Genomic DNA, 22507 nt, shown 5'->3' with positions numbered 1-22507 from the left:
TCAAGGTCCCTTCCAACCTTATATTTCTATGATTCTATGCTCATACTAACAAAACTACACTACTGTTACTGCCTGCTGAAAAGCACTAACTGCATTTTGAGATGTCTTATGTATTTCCCCCATTCATGCTACTGTTGTGACAGCCTATAAATAAAATTTAAACATATGGTTCTGTTTACATAGGATGTCCATGGTGGCATTTCCAGAGCTTAGTATTGGGAGGTGGCAGCTGGAATGGCTAAAATAAATGAATAAAATAAAGCAGCAGCAAGCAGCAGTAGTACTGGTGTGAGCTGAACACTGCACTAATGGTTCCCTGAGCTGCTGCAGAAATTTCTCATTTCAAGCAGTGAAGCAGATGCAATTTGGTGCAGTTTTAAACTGCATTTTATCCATGGATCAGCCTCTGAATTACTATGCAAATATAGATAATAGGGGCGTGAACAAAGGGGGACAAGCAGGGGTATGGGCCCTGGGGCCGCGACAGGGGCACAGAGCTCCTCCAGCCATGGGCCATGGTGGGGGCACAGAGGTCCTGTAGCCCTGAGGCCACGACGGGGAGAGTGAGCGCCTCCAGCCCCAGGGCCTCAGTGGGAGCTGACAGCTCCTCTGCCCCGGCCAGGGCACAGAACGTGCCTCTCCAAAAGCGGTCAAATTTAAATTCCTGTGCACGCTCCTGATAATAAACATGATGCAAACAGATGCAAAAGCTCATTCTTCCTCTCAAGGGCCCTTACTTCTGTTTAATATATTTTACAATGGCAAATTAGGTTCTAGAGAATGGGGGCGGGGGGAGGGAGCTGACCCCTATGATGCCCCAGTGGGCATGTCCCTAAATGTCAATTATTTCCCTGCAACAGTGTGATTTGGTTTCTCTACAGACCAAATACAAATACCATGCAGGATTTTGGGTGGCTGGTGGTTGTTGGCCAGGCAGTAAACACCATAATCTTTTCATTAAAGTAACAGAGGAAGTGGAATGGTCCTTTGATTAAGTCGTTTGTCTCAGCAGTCAATTCCACACAGAGCACAACCAGTTGCCATCTGGCTGGGAATTGGCCAAGTAAGCAGTATGAAATCAGTCTCAGTATACAGAGAGTTTAAGTATTGGTCATCAAATGTAGCACCACTGAAAAACACAGTTAAATAGTCTGCCTTTTGCTGATTCTACTTAATGGCCAATTTATTGTGTGGGCTATGTGGGATGGTGGAAGAAATGGATTCTGTCAGTTTCCACTAATCTTAAATTGACTTGTTTCAGTCTTGCTAAGAGAACTGATGAGAAATACTGCAGATATGCATTTGATGATGACTTTCACTATTTCTAGAGCAGGGTGGGCAAACATTTTGGCCTGAGGGCCGCATCTGGGTATGGAAATTGTATGGCAGGCCATGAATGCCTGGTGGGGAAGGGGGACTCAATGGGGTGTAACCTGGGGGGGCTCTAGAAGGGATGTTACCGAGCAGGGGCAGGGAGGACTCATGGGGTGTGGCACAGGGCATGGGCAGCTCTACAGGGACAGTACCAGGGACTCGTAGGGGCCCTGCCGGCAGTGACACCAAGGCAGCCATACCAGGCACCGCCATGGGCGGAGGCACTCTAGCTGGGACGAGTGCGGCCCCTGGGCGGTTTTGAGGCTCTCAAGGGTGGGGCTGTTGGAGACCGTGAGGGGATTGGGGTGCTGCCGTGTGGGGGGGGGCTGCCACATAGGGGCGGGGTTCTGATCCTGGAAACAGCACAGTGAAGTCGTGCCTGCACACTGTGGCTCTGCGTGCCAGAAGATGAGGCATATCATGGGAATTATGAATTAGGGGCTGGGAAGCCCCTGACCCCGCTCCCCAGTGGGAGCTCGAGGGATGGATAAAAACGTCTGATGGGCTGGAAGTGGCCCGTGGGCTGTAGTTTGCCCACCCCTGTTCTAGAGTCATAAAAAAAGTTGTAGGTTTCCGAGTGGTAGCCATGTTTGTCTGTATCAGCAAAAAGAACGAGGAGTACTTGTGGCACCTTAGAGATTAACAAATTTATTTGAGCATAAGCTTTCATGGGCTAAAACCCACTTCATCAGATGCATGTAGTGGAAAATACAGTAGGAAGATATATATACACAGAGGACATGAAAAAATGGGTGTTACCATACTAACTATAACAAGAGTAATCAGTTAAGATGGGCTATTATCAGCAGGAGAAAAAAAATCTTTTGTAGTGATAATCAGGATGGCCCATTTCCAACAGTTGACAAGAAGGTGTGAGTAACAGTAGGGGGAAAAATAGCATGAGGAAATAGGTAGTAGCTCGATGTGAGACTTGGTCTTGGACTGGGACCACTACAAAAGCGGTTGCATTAACATGGACATCATCCGTAAGGGGCAATGGAAAAAGAAGTCTCAAGAATTTAAGCCCTTGCTCTCAAACAGAATAGCTCCTGAGACAGGTGAAAGGAATGAGAAACATGCCAGGACAGAGCTGCTCATCCACCGAAGAGACCATAAATATCCGTAGTATATAGCTCCACCCGGTTTACTTCCAAATCTCTAGGGACTTTTGAATTAACTAAGTAGAGTTCTAATAAAGCAGAGTGATACAAATTTGGCATGGCAGTATAATGAATGAGTGGCAACGTTTAGGAAACAATAAGAAAGTTATAGAACTATTCAGAAGCCTAGAGGAAAGGAGAATAGGTAGAGTTCATTGGTGATTGGACAGAGTGAGCCTTGTGTAGGTAGTAGGGGCAAAGAGTTGTCTGTTACTGGAAGAAGAAAAGAGAGGAGTTCATGGAGCTAAAAACAATGAGGGATTATTATTTTGAAACTTCTGAAAGAAAGTTGTCAAGCAGCAAGACAGAAAAGACTGGTGCCCATCTCAAAAAGTGTAAAAAAACCTGATCTCTTCTGATTCTTCAAGATCAAATGTACTATTGGATGAAAACTTCGTCTATTGAAATAGAAGATCAAAACAGTAATGATCCTGCAAAATATACCAGCAATAAGATGTTAAAAGTTTTCAAGCAGCTCTTAAACATCAGCTTCATTCAGGAACAGTCTCGGATCCTCTTTGATACTCAGGATTATTCCATAAAGTAAAATGAAATGCAAAAACTTGATTTTGAGGAAACTGAAAGTTTCTTTTATAGTAACACATCACATTCAATGTAGCACAAACGAAGCATCTGAAAGAAATGATTGATGCCCCAGCTTCTCAATGACTCTCGGTGGCACTTTAAGGAACATTGTGTTTCTGCATTTGCCTTCAGCTTTGCACTGGGCAAGAGGAAGATTTTGATCAGAACACATCATTCATTTTATACAACAAGGGTTTTCAGAGAGCAGCAGTAATTTAACAAAAGAAAATCAAAAGAGGTTTTGGGGAGATTTAAGAGATTACAGGTGACTGTCGCTAGTCTCCAGTGTAAGTGGAAATTTGGCTTGATGTAATTAACAAAGAATTGGTATCACACAAATACAAAATTTAAAAAATGGGCCAGAGAAGCTATGAATCTTTTCTATTACTTAGCCAGCATCACTGATCCCAAATGCAAACATCAAAGATTGAATCCCGAAAGGAAGAAACATGACAATTGTCAATGTTGCCACTTCTGGTATTTTTATCAGAAGTCTTGCCATATTTTGTGTTTTTCTTAAAGACCAAGCTCCTGAAGTCTTGTAATAATGTAAGAATCTCACTTTTTTAAAGTTAAGTCTCTAGCCCTCACAACTGAGGAGAAAAGCAAGAAAAAGTTACCTCCCCTAAAAGCTCAAAAACTAGAACGTAAATAGAAAAAGCTCATTTTTTTTTTAATTTCAATCATTATTTTTGAACGATTATAATACTTATATACTATAACCTAAAATTATTTCCTTCTCTTCTAAAACTGAAGATCCATATTTCTGCACTAAATTTCTGTTTGCAGAGAATTTTGCGTTTTAGTCCATTATGTCAATATGGTGACAAATTGTGGAAGTAAAATCCCAGAAGATAGGACAATTGATTTCAGAATGTTGTTACATTTTAAGATGCCTGCATTCTGTTCCAGCACATTTGATACATAGATTTATAGATTACAAGGCCAGAAGGGACCATTGTGATAATCTAGTCTGATGTCCTGCTTAACACAGGCCATAGAACTTCCAGGAATTAATTCCTGTTCAAGTCCAATAGCTGTGGTTGAACTAGAGCATGTCTTTAGGAAAACATCCAATCTTGATTTAGACTTCCAATAACTGAGAATCTACCACATTTTCCTCTATACAGTACATTTTCCGCTATACAGTACATTTTCACTCTGTTCCAGTACACTTGGATGGTTTGGTCAAAACTTGATACCTATCAAGGTGCTAAAAAGTAAATAAAACCGGTAAAAAATTATGGTATCTAAGGGCAGATACAAAAGCATGGTAGGGCTATTATTGTATTCTCATATTTTACTTACAGAATTGCAAGCTTTATGTTTTTGATAATGTGTTTGCCACATTTGAGCAATAAATATGCTTATGAACTGAAACATGTAGTGTGTTTTCTGTGTTTCATTTTATAAAACCTCCAATACTCTTTTCAATTTTTTCTACTGGGATTTTTGAGTGATTTTTTTTTTCAGAAAAAAGATTTTGGGGGCAGGGGCCGGGGGGAAAGAGGGAGTACAACACCCTTGTGCTATGCCAGTATGGTAAATTACTCAATCACTCCTTGCTAATGGGGGACTAATGCATTTGTGTGAGAATTGTTTTCTACTTTTTAAAAATAAAGTGTACACTGCGTTTTTCTATGTGAAACAAATCCCAGCAAAGGAAAAGTGCACATTTTTAAAATCAGCCTGATGTACCAGTATAGATCTCCGTCTCTAGACACTGTCTGTGGGAGTTGTCATGAAATACTGCTTTGCTCTCGAGGTTGGTGGTGTAATCATAAAATCTGAAGAAAATCCATTTTTCTATAAGTACTTTTTTTAAAAGTATAGCTCTTCTCTGAAAAATGACTGCATGAGAATAGCATGTTTTTACTCAGAGCAGCTCACCATCACCTCAGTTTATGTTACTGGCAAATATATTTTTGGACTCTTTTTTTAGGTTTGGACTACTTTTTACTGCTATTAATGCAGCACACCTAGTACTGCAATGGGCGAGTAAGCTGAATTCTAGCATGGCTTGCTCATCAGCAACAGAATTGTTAAATGAGTTAAAAATGCAGGGCCATATTTTGCCTTAAGTTACGCCACTCTAACTCCATTGAACACAATGAGACTGCATAGGAACATCATTTTGGAGCCAATAGAATTGCTGTGACAGGAACTTATCTTAGTTCTAGAATCTTTATTATTAAATACATGAGGGAAATAACCTAGCTTGATTTTTCAGCTCTCAGGTTGAGTTAGCAAGGCTAGCAGATTGAAGAGAATCTTAAATCAGAGACTTGTTTTTAAGGAACCCCATCCCTTTTAATGTTTATGGTAGGGTTTATATTTTATTACTACTGAAGCCACACTTGGAGGCCAGAACTGATACTAAGTGCAACAAGGTTTAATACAAAATACATAGTTTCCTTAACTTTATATTTCCTACCAAAATATGATTTGTATTTTAGCAAAAATCTATCCATTTCCTTTTTACAAAATGGTTTAAAATCTTGTAAGTGAATTTATCATTTGTGGGAGGTGTGGGATTGACAACCCGGGAAACCAAAATCCTTTTATTATACATAAAGCCAGTATAAAATTCATTATCACACATATCTCAAGAGCACTTATAATTATGATATCCAAGCATGGACAGTGGCAGTGCAAACTCCCCCACTCTACCCTATGTATTATACCAACTTCCTGACATGAAAAGTGAAAAATGATAGTCTGGTCTCCCTGCACATTTGCTTCTTTGATGGGATTGCTACCACAAAGATACAATCAGCACTAATTGTGGTGCTGTTTTTTCTGCTGATGACCTGAGAATTCTGGGAAATGGGCTTTGTCCATTTGCAATATATATATATATATAAAGGGCTTTTTACTGTGCCCAGAGTGTTTGTTTCATCGTACATATAGTCTTACTGTACATAACCTGGTTCTTCTCTGTTCTCTGTTAGGTCTTGTAATACCATGAAAGTCCAAGTAGTCAAATAGTTATGGGTCTATTACAGGAGTGGATGGGTGAGGTTCTGTAGTCTGCACTGTGCAGAAGGTCAGACTAGATGATCATGATGGTCCATTCTGACCTTAAAGTCTATGAGAAGAAAACAACATACTAAGAGAATCTCCATACTTTTTTTAAATTGTTGTTTATATATATTGTGGAAAACGATTGAATAGTACTATCAGGATATTATCTAAGCACCTGATGCTCAAGCTATTGTTATCATGTGCACAGAGTACATTTGCCACAATCCTTGCTTTGGAGAGAGGTCCATATGTGAGATTTTTGTCTTTGAAAATATTTAAACTTACACCCACTCACTTTTCTGAGGTTAAACATCATGAGTAAGTCGTTTCTTTTCTAGTCTGAAGAGAAGCCAACCAACCTCTGAGAACCTGACTGCATATACTGATGAGTGCAAACATGAGGGGATCTCAGAGGTATAACAAATAGATAGTAGTGAGTCATTAACTAGCTGTGGTTATAGATTATTGAGTTTCAGAACCTGTTTTGGTGCTTGTTTTACAATTGTACCCTGGTTATTGAACTTAAGATATGTGGGCATGATTGTAAATCTTTGAAATAGTTAAATCTTCAGTGCAGAATTGCTTTGAACTTAAGAGAACCCCTCTCAAAAGCCTGGTATTTGATATATCATTGCCAGAGGTTAACATTTCTTAAAGGTGACTTCAAATACAAACTCCACATCAGAATTCCTGCTTGACTCCTGCACCATCAAAAACTGTTCTCTCTTACTGGCAGTGGCAGATCTAAGCACAGTGGTGGAAGCAGCTCTACTCACTCCTGCCCTTGTCAGAAGAATTTTAAGTTTTCACTTTTAAACAGAAAATAAGTTTTTTGCTTTTCTGGTTACAAAGAAAAACCTTCCATGGCAGAACCAATGCATTGTTTCTTGCCTGAGTATGTACCCAAGCAGACTGAAACAATAGCTCCGAGTGGCATGAACTGCCTTCATGCTTTTCAGTGGGTACTAATTCTGAAGCCAAGTGGCAACTTACAAATCTGAGATCTTTTAAAAGTGAATATTCCAACAGCTTGGGAAAAATTCCATTATATCCAGATAGGGGTGATAAGTCACTTGCCTCAGCAAGTTAGCAAAACACTGAAGCTTTTTCCTGCAAGCTCCACACATGCGAACAGAATGTGGTGTCTCAAGCAAACACTGTAAGCCTGTTACAGAAAGTTTTCCAGGGTATTATTAGTACTGGGTGCTTGCTAGTTGTTTAGGAAGATTTAGGATGATGAACTATCTCCTTCATAGAAATAAATCACTTTATATACACAACACGTTTAGTCTTTAAAATCGGTTCATTTCTTTTTTTTCTCCAGGTGTTGCTGCTTTGGACTCCAGCGTTTCTGGGAAGATTGGTTTGCGTGCCGTTGTATATTATTTCTGCACTACAGTCATAGCTGTAATTCTAGGTAATATCTGTAGCCTTTAGAAACCTTAAAATATTGTATAATTGGAAGTTTACAGCATCATGCAAATACTGGGTTTTCACTGCTAACATGGAGATTAGCACTTGAATCAATTCTCAGTGATCCAACTTCTAAAGTCGGGTAAGATCTTTCTTAGGGGCCTGTGACAAACCTGTAATGAATATGGGGATTTCAAGAAAGAATCTAAAGGCCTGATCCCATACTTCTGAAATAAGTGGGAGTTTTGCTATGGATTTCAGTTCAGGGACTCTCTGCCCAGGTAAAGTTTAATTATCAGCATGGTGTAATTGACTGAAGAGTATTCTGCCTTTTTGCAGGCCAAACATAAAAGCAGATAGAATCTTCTCAACCAGAGTCCAAAAAGCAAAGTTATAAATTGAGACTTGTTTCAGCCACAGTCCTAGAAGCACAAATACACAGTGTGACTCACCGCCCCGGAGAGAGAGAAACCCTGCTGCTGCTTCCCTGGTCAGCTCCTTCCCTCTCTCCTTCTCACTGCCAGGTTCCACTCCTGCCTTCCTGCAGCACAGCCCTCTTGTAGTCCACTAATTCTATGCAGCAGCCCAGTCCAGCCACCTTGCAATTCCCTGCACTCAGGGCAGGCATCAGTGGCCCTTCTTCTTAATCCAGAGGAGAGAATTAACCCCCTATATGCCAACTTCTCTGTAGGGTCAAACACAAGAACAAATTATGGGCCCAGATATCTCCCATTTTTGGAAATAGTGTAAACTCATTTAAAAGCAGAAGTCTGCTCCAAAAATGACCCATTTGCACATGGAAAGGCTACTTAACAGTTGAAAAAATGGGAGTGTCGATGCATGAGCCTGATTCATCCCTAGCAAAACTTCACTGATGTCAAATACCAGGATAAATTTGGCCTGTGACTTGCTGAGCTTAGGATAATACTTTATTTAGTTTAAATATGTGTGTGAGGAACTTTCAGTGATTAATTGCAAACCAAGATTGAATACAGAATACGTTGGGAGTTTCTGGTTCCTGCTTTAGAATTTCAATTTCTGAGGGGAGTTTACACGAGGTTAGTTCTGCCTGTATCAATAAAAGTAATTCATTGACAGGGGTGTTGAGGGATCACGGAGCTACAATTTGATTTATTTTTGTTCATTTATTTTGAACAAGAAGGAACACCATGACAAGGGCTTAGCTTTTATTATTCCACTGATCCCACTCAAGTCAATGGAAGTTTTGTCATTGACTTCATTGTGAGCAAGACTAGGCCCTATGTTTACAGTATGTTTACAGATATTTTTAGTTCTGTCTGTTTCTGAAACCTAGTCTTATGTGAACCTAATGCTCTAGGCTATCTTTACAAAAGCAAATTCAGTTCTGTGGATTCATGGAATGAGGCAATCCCATTATCATCTGAAAGCAGTAATGAAAACTAGCTGTGTGAGGAAAAATTAGACCAGCTCTTGAAAACATCACAGCAGGAAAAAGCAACCATTTGTTCTTAAAGTAATTGCTCTTGAAATATATAGTTTGAATAGATAATAAACTCAAGAAGAAGAATGTCAGTAGGGTCTGACTCTACCAGTAGCATCATAGAACTGCCACTGCCACTCTATTCTATTGGTAGAACCTACTCTTTAAGGATTCCAACTACGGGGTTTCTCTTGATTACAGGGATTGTGCTAGTTGTGACCATCAAACCTGGTGTATCTCAGAAAGCTGATGAAATTGACAGAACAGGCAGTACCCCTGAAGTCACAACAGTGGATGCCATGCTAGATCTGATTAGGTGAGTTTTTCAGCTTCCATACTGTTGCTTCAAAAGGCTAAATGATAAAGCACAATGATTAAAGTTCATAACATACAAATGCTTCACAATATCATTTGGAAGAGTAAGGATACAGAAAAAAACCTATGTTCCCACAGGTTAGATAAATGATCACATAGCTTTAGATGGATTCCTACAAAACAGTTTTGTAAAATACCCTTTTGCCTACACTAGCACCTGCCTGGGTTGCTTTTGCATATAAGGTGGTGTACATGAGACACTTCCGATAGTAACTCACCCAAGGATCCAGCATCAACATTGCTCCTGCCATTTATTTCCTCTGCCTCCAATGGAAACAAAATTTTACACTTATTGTCCTATCATGAGAAGAGTATCCAAAAAAAGACAGATCAAAAGGCTAGTTGCCCCATGGCAGCTCTGGAATTCTGTTTCCTAGAGCACAGAAGACTGCATAGTGTAGCTGTGCTTTCTCTTCTCAATAAAGGAACAAAGGTAACTGATATACAGCATGTTTGTACATTTCCTCTGCTTGCCTAGTCTACTGGTTTGCTGTGTCATCTGGTTTCAAAGCAATCTGGTTACTTGCCTTCCCTGTCCACAGTACTGTACAATGATGGATAAATGAAGTGGTTAGAAAAAAACAGCCAGGTGAAGTCTGTACAAAAGACCTGAGCTACTGGTCTCCCCAATACAATTTTTCATCCATGGCATCAGCTGAATAATATATAATTTGTTGAGAGGAATGCCGACATCAGACCAATGGGCTTCTTTCCCAGTAATGGGTCAGTAATGATAACAATGTTTTATGGCTTCCCAACTCGCCCCTCCCCCCCACAATTACAGTTAGACATTGCCCAGAATCACTTACATCTGTGGATGCTTTTCTTTCTGTGGCATTTTTGCTTAATTTCTAATCTAAAAATCAACAGCTGAACAGCTAGGATAGATGTTCTCATCACCTTTCACTATCAAAGAAACCAAAAACTGGCTGATGATTACAGCAAATCTTTATTGGCATGATATTCATAAAATATCTGTCCCTCCTCTACCATCTTCACAGCTCACAAGGAGGCCTGTGTGACACCACCACGACCATAGTTCTTACTGGTGCCACTGTGTCCCCCACCCCAAAGCCTGACATTCCCAGTCTCTGTTCCCCTCTCACTTTGCAAAGCAGGAGCAGCAGGTGGCTGAAGAAAACCATCTCTCCCTATTGCAGCATAGCTGCAGCAGAAGCACTCAGCTGGGCTCCACCTGGTCAGCCATGCTGGAAAACTTAAGGTGGCCTGTTGCTCACCATTTCGGCAATGCATATGATCATGTAGGCATAGCATGCACAATGATTCTGTAAATGCACAAGAGGAGCATATGCAGGTTTAGAAAAAGTAATTGAATTACTTTTAGTTTAGATAATTGTCCAGTTTTAGTCACAATCTCATGGCTACCAGTCTCGTAAACCACCTGGAGGTCATGACCTAAAAGTTATGATGGAGATCTAAAATTCTGCTACTATGAATTATAGCCACTTTTGCATCTCAACTGTTTTTAAGGGAAAATCCTGATGTCCTGGTTCTGGTTTCACTCAGTCCATACTTGTGCAGAGTGCCCAAGACGTCAAAGGAATTTTGCCTGACTAAAGAATCTGAAAAATAAAGAGGATTTTAAAAATTATTTGGAAGGGATATAAATCCTCATGCTTCAGGGCACAAGTCAACCTCTAAATAATGGGGTTAGGAAGAAACGTTCCATCAGGGTAGGTTATCCCATAATTGCTCATTACAGAGTTTCTTGCCACTTCCTTTGATGCATCTGGCACTGGCCACTGTCTGAGACAAGCAACTGGATTACATTGACCTCTGGTCTGATCCAGCATTGTGATTTCTGTGTTCCTAATTTTTTCATTAAATGAAAATGGTTCTTGATGTTGGAACATGTGGGAATCTTCCAACAGCCAAGATTTATTTTGGAATCCAGGCTTATAACAAAAAACCTGTTCCCCCACCACAATGTTAATAAACATCATTCCTCTTCCTGTATATCTCTGCCCGATACATGGTGAACTATATAAAAATGAGTTTAGACTGATTACTGTACTCCTCATGCAAATGAGGGAGACAGCACAGTATAGAGGAAGGATCCTGGATCTGGTGGTTCATCAATTTAAATGTCAAATACTGAAAAGTCACCCTGGAATTCCACATTAGATTAAACAGACACCTTAGCATTATAAATCTTGAAGCTTTGTCTTGGCCAGTGCTTCAAAGCAGACAGTGATAAATTCACCACTGTTTGGAAAGAGTGATTGTGTACAACAGCAATACGCCCCATTCTGTTTTTCGACTAGCTGGTTATTTTATTTGGGAAAATAGATTGTTTTTAGTACACTATAATATTGTAAAGTCTTTAATTTATTTAACAGGAATATGTTCCCAGAAAACCTCGTCCAGGCTTGTTTTCAACAGGTAAGGTCAAATATTTTTTGTTGTTGCAGTTTTTATTCCCACCTGTTCAGTTCTTCTTATTTCCAAGCCCCGAGGATGTTCCTTTGCATTGCAATGTAGTAGGAATTAGTTATGAAAAAGGATGGCTCTTGCACAACACTGAGACAAATGTCTAGTGGTAAGAGTTCTATTGTTAAAAAATCTCATTTTCCTTTCCACTGAAATAGACTTTTTATTGCTGGCTCAAAAAAATGTATTCATCCCTTCCAAGACCCACTGCTTTGGGAACTAGAAGAGCCACCAAAGCAATATGTGAGCATAAAGTTTGCTCTTCAGAGATAATGCATGGGCAGAAGTGTAATAATTTTATAATTACCTGATTGCCCTGTTCTTACAGTTCCATTGAGAAAATCTTTAAACTCTTCCTCTGTCTGATGAAATCTGTATGCACACACCCCTAACTCGCCCCCTACACACCCCACACATGTCTCTCAAATCTGCTGTAGATGGATGGAACTGATGTCTGGGTGTCTACTCTGCATGATATACACAGATTATAGTTGAAAGATCTCTCTTAGAAAGAATTAGACCTAGAAGAGTTAAGGTTTTTATTGGTGCTACAGCAGAGATAAAAAGATCCGTCCACCCAACAGTCCTGTTCCCGATTCATTCGCATCTAAAACTGGGGAAAAGACCTTTGAGGAAATTCACAAATATATTTGTTGAACTTCATGATGTCGTCTGCTTCCCTTTTTTTGCCTTCCTTAACAGTTGCCTACCAGAGTTATTGCAGGGCAATAAAGCTCATCTAATACAGAACTAAACTTTTCCCAAGAAAAGATGTTAATCTTTCTGTACAAAATACTGTGTGTGTGTGTTCAGTATGTATAAGTATTTATAGCAGTAGTAATTTTGTATGTATATTTTAAGGACAAATCCTGCTCCTTGCACCAGTCTTGCGAAAGGCTTCCCTGCAATAACCCATCTTTGTACCCTCATGGCTACAGCATCTCCCTCGTGGAGTATATGTTCTCCACCAGCAAATGAGGAATAGCTGGTGGAGCTACATAGTTGCTCTGGCTCCATCTTCACTACCAACCTCTCAACAGTGACTCTCAGAAATTCCTCTTTGAACGTCTGCTCCACTATACCCGCATATTGCAGATCTCTTGTGCTGGGTTCAGGAATCCTGCTCTGTCCCCACAGAACTGCACAAGTTCCACACTGCACCAGAAGGGTGGGGAGCAGAATTTGCATGATGGTATCTGTGTATGAGTGTGCCCCTTTCCAGTGGCTCAAATGGAGAAATTCAGTCACTCAAAGTCATTTGAAAGCTTTACGTGTTTGTATGTAATTGCTGGCCAAAAACCTTATGAAAGTCAGAATTACATCTTTTCCTCAGAATTACTGGGTAGATTTGCCATTGTTAATTTTCCTACTGTAATAAATGTTATCATTTCCTCCCACAAATTTTAGTATAAAACCAAACGTGAAGAAGTGAAACTTACAAATGAACTGGAAAAAAACAGCACCACAGTTACAGAAGAGCCTGTTACAATTGTCATGACAACAGAGGTTTTGGAGGTGCGGTTTTTATTATTGTATTCTGTGTTACGAAGAGAGGTATAAGAAATAGGGAAGGATTTGTAGACTGATATGTGGTTTGTTCAATATATTAATGATCTGGAGGAGGAAGTAAACAGCAAGTTGGTGAAATTTATCTTGGACAAAAATAAGGTAATACGCAATGAGGGAAAATAATCTAAAGTTCTCATGTGATGAACTCTAAACTTGCTGACTCACTGAAGGAAATAGTCATTACGGATGGCTTGCTCAAGATATATGCCTAATGTGCAATAGAGATTAAAGAAGCAAATAAAATAGCTGTGGGTATTACAAAAAGAAAAAGAAAAGAAAAGAATGTGACCACATGATGGCATTCTGATAAATGGTAGTAGTTAAACGTTCTTGCGTTTTGGTAGTTCCTCAAGAAAAATATAGTACAGAATGAAAAATAAAGAAGAGATTTAACAAATATGAGCACAAGTATGGAAAGACTTACATATGATGACAGCTTGCAAAGGCTAGAGTTAGCCTGGAGAAGAGAAGAGTAAGAAGGGATTTAATAGATGAACACAGAATTATGAGCAGAACAGTATAATTAATATTGATCAGATGCTCTTTTTTTAAAGCTGGCATCTCATAATATAAGAGCAAAGGGAGATTTACTTAACTTAAATGCTAAAGTGGAAGGCAGTGGAGAATCAGGCCCTGTGTCTATTTAACTTTTTCCTCATACAATTATACTGCACTTAAGATCCATATCCAAATCAGATCACGGCGGTCTGTAGCACACCCCAAGCACTATCTCAGGGGAGGCTCTAGTAGCTTTCCTCCCCAATATGATTTTTGCCCAGACAGAGTCTGTCTTATCCATTCCATCCCTTCTTATTTCTTTACAGTCTACCTCATCATTGATATACAATGCTATTCCACCACCTTTGCCTTTATTTCTGGCTTTCCTAAACAGCACATACCCTTCAATACCTGTATTCCAGTCATGACTACTATTCCACCATATTTCTGTTATCCCTATAATATCCGGTTTTACTTCCTGCACCAGTAACTCTAGTTCCTCCATTTTGTTACCTAGGCTCCTCGCATTGGTGTACAAACATCCTAATTCTTGCTGTTTGGCTTCACTCACATTCTTTACCCGATTAGGCCCAGACGTTCTACCACCAGTATCACCTATTAGAATTGTATCTACAGTACCCTTCCTCCGTATGTCCATTCTCCTACCCATGACAGTATCCTTTCTTGCTTGGTTTTCTTCCCTCTCAATGTTAAAATTCGGCGTGGAGATTACCTGGACATCTCCCAACCATCTCCCCCCAATTCCTAGTTTAAAGCTCTCAATCAATTGTGCCAGCCTCCATCCTAGAAGTCTATTTCCCTCCCTACTCAGGTGAAGTCCATCCCAAGAGAACAGTCCTCTGTCCATGAATGCTTCCCAGTGGCCATACATCCCAAAGCTCTCCTTATAGCACCACTGCCTGAGCCATCTGTTGATCACCATAATCTTGTCACACCTTTGTTGTCCTTCTCTAGGAACAGGCAGAATCCCACTGAAGATCACCTGAGCCTTGATTTCCTTAAGTGTCTTCCCCAGTCTGGCATAGTCTCCCTTGATACGTTCCAGCGAGAATCTAGACGCATCATTCGTTCCCACATTAAGGACAATCAGCAGATTCTTTCCCACTCCCGTTAGGATCCTCTTCAGCCTCAGATACATCCCATATCTTAGCACCTGGGGGACAGCACACCCTTCTGTTCTCTGGATCAGCTCTGGTTAAAGGCCTGTCTATTCTTCTCAATAAGGAGTCCCCAATCACCTAGACCTGCCTTTTCCTGGTGACGGTGCGATTCTCCGGTCTATCTCCTGTTCCTTCTGGCCGCAAGTCCTCTCGATTCCTATTCACCCTTGCAATCCTCTGCAACCCATCCCATATCCTCCTGGGGCTCATGTTTGGTGTCATCTCCATTGACTCTTCCCCTCTCCTTATAGGACTAGCTGCTCTTCTCTTCTTCCTTGCCCTCTCACCTTCAACGGCCACCTGCTGTGCCCCTTCTTCATTTTCCAACTCCGCAAACCTGTTCCTGAGCTCCATTGCACCTTCACTAGCCCGTCTTTTCCTCTGCCTGGTTCGCTTAGTCACATGCTTCCACCGTCCACTTTCCTCACCCAGCGGTCTCCTCTCAAGAGTTCTTTGGTCCTGCTTCCATCTGCAAGTCTGAACTTTTCCCTTCACCCTTCTAAACTCGACCAGAGTTTCCACCTGCATCTCCAATCCTTGGCTCTTTTCTTCCATCAGCTCTATCAGGCGGCACTTCATGCAGACGAAACTCTTTTCAGGTACCCCCTCCAGGATCATATACATGCTGCAGCTTCCACATCCAGTCATCTTCATTGTGTCTTCCATTGCTTGGGTCACTACAACTGCTGCCTCTGTATCTGTCATAGGCTTCCCACCTAAATCCTGTAAATTTGGGAAACACAAACCAACCCAAAACACCACCATCCACAGCAAAACAAACCCTCCACAAGCACCAAGACACTGCTAGAACACTGCACACTCCTTTCAGTAGCCTGTGTGTTCTTCTGCCTGCCTCTCTTAGTCTTCCCCAAAACTCCCCCTGTGAACTCCCACTCAGACTCCCCTGTTTACAGCTCTGTTTGCTGGCTCCTGTGCTTAGGGATTAATACGAAGAACTGTTGTTATAAACTGGGGAGGCATCAGTTGGAAGTAACAGGAGGAGAAGGACCTCGGAGTATTGGTCGATCACAGGATGACTATGAGCCACCAATGTGATATGGCCATGAAAAAAACTAATGCGGTCTTGGGATGCATCAGGCGAGGTATTTCCAGTAAAGATAAGGAGGTGTTAGTACCGTTATACAAGGCACTGGTGAGACCTCATCTGGAATACTGTGTGCAGTTCTGGTCTCCCATGTTTAAGAAGGATGAATTCAAACTGTAACAGGTTCAGAGAAGGGCTACTAGGATGATCCGAGGAATGGAAAACCTGTCATATGAAAGGAGACTCAAAGAGCTTGGCTTGTTTAGCCTAACCAAAAGAAGGCTGAGGGGAGATATGATTGCTCTCTATAAATATATCAGAGGAATAAATACCAGGGAGGTAGAGGAATTTTTTAAGCTCAGTACCAATGTGGACACAAGAACAAATGAATATAAACTGGCTATCAGGAAGTTTAGACTTGAAATTAGACGAAGGTTTCTAACCGTCAGAGGAGTGAAGTTCTGGAACAGCCTTCCAAAGGGAGTAGTGGGGGCAAAAGACATATCTGGCTTCAAGACTAAGCTTGATAAGTTTATGGAGGGGATGGTATAATGGGATAGCCTAATTTTGGCAATTAATTCGTCTTTGACTACCAGTGGCTTGTGATGGGATGCTAGATAGGGTGGGATCTGAGTTACTACAGAGAATTCTTTCCTGGGTGCTGGCTGGTGAGTCTTGCCCACATGCTCAGGGTTTCGCTGATCACCATATTTGGGGTTGGGAAGGAATTTTCCTCCAGGGCAGATTGGCAGAAGCCCTGGGGGTTTTTCATCTTCCTCTGCAGCATGGGGCATGGGTCACTTGCTGGAGGATTCTCTGCACCTTGAAGTCTTTAAACCATGATTTGAGGACTTCAATGGCTCAGACACAGGTTTGATACAGGAGTGGGTGGGTGAGATTCTGTGGCCTGCATTGTGCAGGAGGTCAGACTAGATGATCATAATGGTCCCCTCTGACCTTAAAGTCTCTGATTCTAAGACCCATAACTAATTGAATAATACAATTTAGGTCTTTCATTGAAATATCATGCATCAGATTCTACCTCATTATACTCATGCAAATCCACTAACTTCAGATGAATTATATTCATGTAACTAAGGGCAAAACTGGATACCTTGAACATGATTCTCAGTTGCACTAAGGCCCCTTTACAGTGATCTGGATATTGGCCCCTGCACAGAGGGCCTCCCTGTCTGGCACAGAGTTGGCATAAGAGCTGTACTGTACATCAGCCCTGCTTTTAATCCCCAGTGCAGGAAGTGAATCATGTTCATGTTGGGGGTGTGGGTAGAGCACACTATGCTATAGTTATTCTCTGCTTCCCAGGGCCCTGGGAAACTGTGCAAATTAGACCAGCCCCGGGGCCACTGTAACTTACCCTACAGTATGGACAGGTCCTTGCATTCATAGGAGCTGGAACTAGGGGTGCTGGAGGTGCAGCAGCACCCTCTGCCTTGAAGTAGTTTCCATCATATACAGGGTTTACAGTTTGGTTCAATGGCTCTCGGCACCCCCACTATACAGATTGTTCCAGCACCCCTGCTTGCATAATTTAGGATCATAAAGGCATCTTAAAGCCACCTTAACCTCCCCCCACCCCCACCCCCACACACTCCCTGCTGTAAGTGTGAGACCAGAGAATCAGGCACCTTGTTTTTTCAGTGAAAGATCTAAGATGTGGTTTCATTTTAGGACTCATGTAAACTAAATATACTGTTCCTGTTCAGTAACTCTCTTCTTGGTTTCAATCTACAGAACAAAACCAAAGAATACAAAATAGTGGGCATGTATTCCGATGGCATTAATGTGCTGGGCTTGATTGTCTTTTGTCTTGTCTTTGGAATTGTTATTGGGAAAATGGGAGAAAAGGGACAAGTTCTGGTGGACTTTTTCAATGCACTGAACGATGCTACAATGAAAATTGTTCAGATAATCATGTGGTGAGTACAATGATATCCTGATATTTCCTATTACCTCCTTTAAGCAAGTTTTTTCATTAACTTTAATGGAAGCAGGATCACGCTCTGTGTTTATTTTTTTTTACATCGCTTCTTGCAGCAAACTACTTTAAAAGAAAAGTAAGTCCAATAAATGGCTTGCAAATTCAAAATACGAAACAATAATATGAGCCAGTTTAGAATTTGAACCCTCATTTATTCGGAATTCACAAATACAAAGTGGTTGCGTAATTTAAAACTTCAGCATCATTAGCCTAATACTAATAGGTTTTGTGAGATTATACTACATATACTTTGGACAAGGAAACCAGATTACAAACACAGGTCTTGATCTTGAAATTGAAGTACAGTTGAACCCTGTTATGTCGCCGGCCTAGGGGTTTGCCAAAAAGCGTCGAGGTAACCGGGGAAGCGGGGGAGCGGGCGGGCCGGGCGGGCGGGCGGGCGGGACCGGGAAGCGGGGCCGGGGCGGGCGGGCGGCGAGGACCAGCGGGCGGGCGGGCGGGACCGGGGAAGCGGGGCCGGGGCGGGCGGACAGGCGGGCGCGGCGGGACCGGGAAGCGGGGCCGGGCGGGCGGGTACACGGGAACCGCGGGCTGGGAGCCGGGAGCGGGCGACCGGGAAGCGGGCGGGCGGCGGGCGGCAGGCGAACCGGGAACCGGGTATGCGGGGCCGGGCGGGCGGCCGGGGACCGGGGAAGCGGGGCCGGCGGGACCGGGAAGCGGGCGGGGAGCCGGGCGGCTGGGGGCTGGGACGAGGCGGGCGGCTGGGGGCGCGTGGGTCGGGGATGCCGGGAGCGGGGCCGGGGGCGGCGCGGCTGGGGACGCGGGGCTGGGTGGCCGGTGAGCGGGCGGCTGGGGGCGGGGAGCCGGGGCGGGGACACGGGAGCCGGGGGCCAGGGACGTGGGGCGGAGCCGTGGGCGGGGCAGGAGCAGCGGGGCGGGCCGCGGGGCGGGGGCGAGCGGGGCGCGGGGGCCGGGGGGCGAGGCGCGCGGCTGGGGCGCGGGGCTGGGGGCGGTGAGCGGGCGGCTGGGACGCGGGAGCTGGGCGGCTGGGGCTGGGAGCCGGGTGGCCGGGCGGCCGGGGCCGCGAGCCGGGCGGCGGGGGCTGGGAGCCGGGGCGGCCGGGGACGCGGGGAGCCGGGCGGCGGGGCGGGAGCGGGAGTCGCGGGGCCGGGCAGGAGTCGCGCGGCCGGGGACGCGGGGCCAGGGCAGGAGCTGGGCAGGGCCGCCGCCGGAGTTAGTAGTTTACCGGTAAGTGGCAAATTCAGCGCTCTTCTGTGCTCGAGATATTAGGGTTCGGCGAGATTAAAGAATCGACATAACCGATGAGAAACCGATAAGACAAAGAGGGAGTTTGGCGGTTCCACTTCTAAAACGTCGACTTAATACGATTGGCAAGTTAACCGAGGTCGAGATAAATGGGTTCGACTGTAAAATCCTGCAGCCTGACCACACAGCTGTTCAGTACTCCATCATCTGTACTAGGACTTTGTGGAAATCAGATTACAGGATCAGGGCCATAATTTTCACCCAGGCCTTTATAGGATTTGACCCTGAAAACACTTGATAATGAGAGTGTGTTGTTTACTACTGTGACCTGAAAAGGACCGCCACTCCTGGCAGTGTGCATTATACACGCTAATAAGAGTTTATAGGATCGGGCTATAAGCATGTGAGATCACATGTGAACAGAGCCAGAGGTGATCTGGCTGTAAAGCAATAGCTTTTGCCTTAATTAAATGGTAGTTCTGTTCTTTATTACACAATGCGAAGACCAATGCATTGTCCTGATATAGTAAAATGTATATTCTTGTATAAAGATATAGACCCTGATTCTGCACTGCAGTCCATGTGAGAAGAAGGGAACTTTCCCACCTCGATCTCTTTGCAGGGTAAGGTTATAGGCCCCAATCCTGCAAACTCGTACATATGTGAGCAAAGTTATGCACATGCATAAGATTCTGCAGGGTTGGGGCATAGTCTGTAATCGCTCACCCTTCTCTCCAACCTCTGTTAATATGTCTTTACTCATTACATGTAGGACTGTGGTTACTGCTATATTTACTTTGATGCCTAAACAGGCAAACACTAATGTTTTAATATTAAAAATCACTTCTAATGTAGTACATTTGAAAGTAAGTACAGCTGTATTGCAGAATCCTCTATCAAATTCTCCTTTATTTTTACAGTGATGAAAACAAATCTTTCTTCTTGCAGAAAGAAAATGTTATTGTGCCAGATCTGTATAGCAACATTAGCTTTAAAAAAGGATGCGTTTTTAATTAGGCTGTTTTGTGCACCGTAGGTATATGCCACTTGGCATTTTGTTCTTGATTGCTGGGAAGATAATAGAAGTTGAGGACTGGGAAATCTTTCGCAAACTGGGTCTTTATATGGCTACAGTACTAAGCGGGTATGTCATTCCTTGAAGGTAAAATGAAAATGTATGATTTGATTGGACCACACTTTATTAGGTTTTAATTATCTACAAGAAACCAGCCTCTGCTATACCCAGAAAGAGAATGATATAAAAATAAGATCTGAGAAAAGATCCCATCTATGAAGTCATTTGAGGATAATTTGCATTAGAAGTGCACCCTTTACTTTAAACTATCAGCTGCCTTCCAGCCACGGGTGCTGGAATAATTTTTATTGTGGGGGTGCTGATGATGGAAACCATAGTGTTTGTTATTACTGCTTCAATCCAGCACCCCTAGTTCCAGCACCAGTGCTTGCAGCATAAAATGAAAAGGTGCATATGGAACTCAGTACTTTCCCTCTCTCTTAGCTGGCTCCTCAGTAGGTATGTTGCTTTTGAAAATGGGGTGATGCCTCCACTAAACACAGGAAAGATGGGGCCAGGGAAGGAAGTCTCCTGGTATGAAGAACCCTGCTGCTCCCGCCAACTTCTTGTTGGTGGCCCGGGTTTGCCAACCTATTGACAAGGATGTGTTGCCCTCCTCAAATTTGGTAGCTCCCTACGGATCTTTGGGAAGTGAGAGTGATCTGCATCGAGGACCTGTGCCCCTACACCAGTGGTAGCCTCTGGTGGCTTAACTCCAGCTCCATTGTGTGGGAGAGGGAGAGGAAATGGTGCCAGGGAGGCAGCTGTACCCCATTTCCACACAGAGCAGGCGATTTGCATCCAGAGCGTCTACACTGTGAATTGGTTTGGAGGCATGATCTGAGACATTGGTTCTTCAAGACAAGAGTAGCTGACAAAGCCACAAAAGCAGTATTTACTCTCTAATTTTAATCCAGGGCAACTCAAAGAAAAAAAAATCTATTTTAGACCCCATGACTCTGCAAAGTGCTCCTTGTGTGTGGACACTTACACTACACTAATCCCTTTGCAGGTCTGGGGCCTTAGAAAGGACAGTTTAACTGCTGTAAGCAATTTATCTTATAGCAATAGATAATCCACATCTCTGAGGAATATCCCACAAAGAACACTGTTAGAAAGATAAATACACGCTTACAGTACCATTAAGTTAGGTGTATTTAAATGTCTGTTTCCAAGGCACTGAAGCATAGCATCCAGATTGTGTTGGTTCACTGCCGTAAGCTTCAGCTCTTCAAAATTTCATCAGCATACTGATGATTTATTCATGTTTTGTTTAGAGGCCAGATCCAAAGTAGCTTCAGAGCTTCTGCCCCCTTTGTATACAGGCACACACTATTCTTCAAAAGCATTTCACAAGCTTTCTGAAAACTGAGCAGGGGGGAAGGTAATATAAATGGGTTTAGCACAAGCCACTCTAAAAAGAAATGGAAGGATCTGATCTTTATTTTTTAGTGAATCTTTGTTAGATACTGGGTTTTTTATTTCAAAAGTTTTTGGTTTTTGTTTTTTTTTTAATTGTGTACACTTTCATGTTGGGACTAGCAAGAAAAAAATTTAAACTTCAAATAATTATTGTTTGAAATGTAATGACTATATAAATATTCAGAAATGGAATATTTGATTCTGATATTTCTGGACTATTATTGCCCTTTGACTTCAGTTTTATCTAGGACACTAAATATTATTATTATTTATGTGGTAGCACCCTAAGGCCCCCAATCAGGCCCCTGTCTTCCTGGGTGCTGTACAAACACACAGGTAGAGACACTCCCTGCCCTGGAGTACTTACACTGTAAATGAAGTATTGTTACGCATATTATCTTTCTGTTTAGATAGCAGCCAAATGCCCCAGGGCATAACAATTGTAAATAAGTCCCCAAGTGCTCCTTCGAAGGTCAAGAGCTCTGACTTTTCAGCTTTGCAGAGAATAGGCTCTCACTCTGCAAGGCCCAGTGATGCACACTCCTTGACTATGCAGGAACTTATGGGAAACTCTGCAGAGAGCCATGCTCTAGCTGCCATGGGGAAAGGCAAAGGGCAGCACATTCTCTGCAACTGTGAACAGA

General features: G+C 42.7%; 1 protein-coding gene and 1 long non-coding RNA gene across 2 annotated transcripts in view; one reads left to right on the top strand and one right to left on the bottom strand.

Moving 5' to 3' along the window:
- LOC120408607 overlaps positions 1 to 22507 on the bottom strand; it is an 87944-nt gene that overhangs the window by 34044 nt on the left and 31393 nt on the right. The gene's annotated exons all lie outside the window — the stretch shown is intronic.
- SLC1A1 (solute carrier family 1 member 1) overlaps positions 1 to 22507 on the top strand; it is a 70249-nt gene that overhangs the window by 34928 nt on the left and 12814 nt on the right. The window contains exons 3-8 of the mRNA XM_039545736.1: positions 7468 to 7560; positions 9220 to 9334; positions 11754 to 11796; positions 13252 to 13359; positions 17893 to 18077; positions 20403 to 20510. Of these exons, the coding sequence (XP_039401670.1) occupies positions 7468 to 7560; positions 9220 to 9334; positions 11754 to 11796; positions 13252 to 13359; positions 17893 to 18077; positions 20403 to 20510 (652 nt within the window). The remainder of the gene's footprint in view (positions 1 to 7467; positions 7561 to 9219; positions 9335 to 11753; positions 11797 to 13251; positions 13360 to 17892; positions 18078 to 20402; positions 20511 to 22507) is intronic.

This window comes from Mauremys reevesii, linkage group 6, assembly GCF_016161935.1.
Source record: "Mauremys reevesii isolate NIE-2019 linkage group 6, ASM1616193v1, whole genome shotgun sequence".
In the NCBI taxonomy this organism is placed as follows: Eukaryota; Metazoa; Chordata; order Testudines; family Geoemydidae; genus Mauremys; species Mauremys reevesii.
Note: the sequence above shows the minus strand (reverse complement) of the source record. Positions and strands in the feature narration are given on the sequence as shown.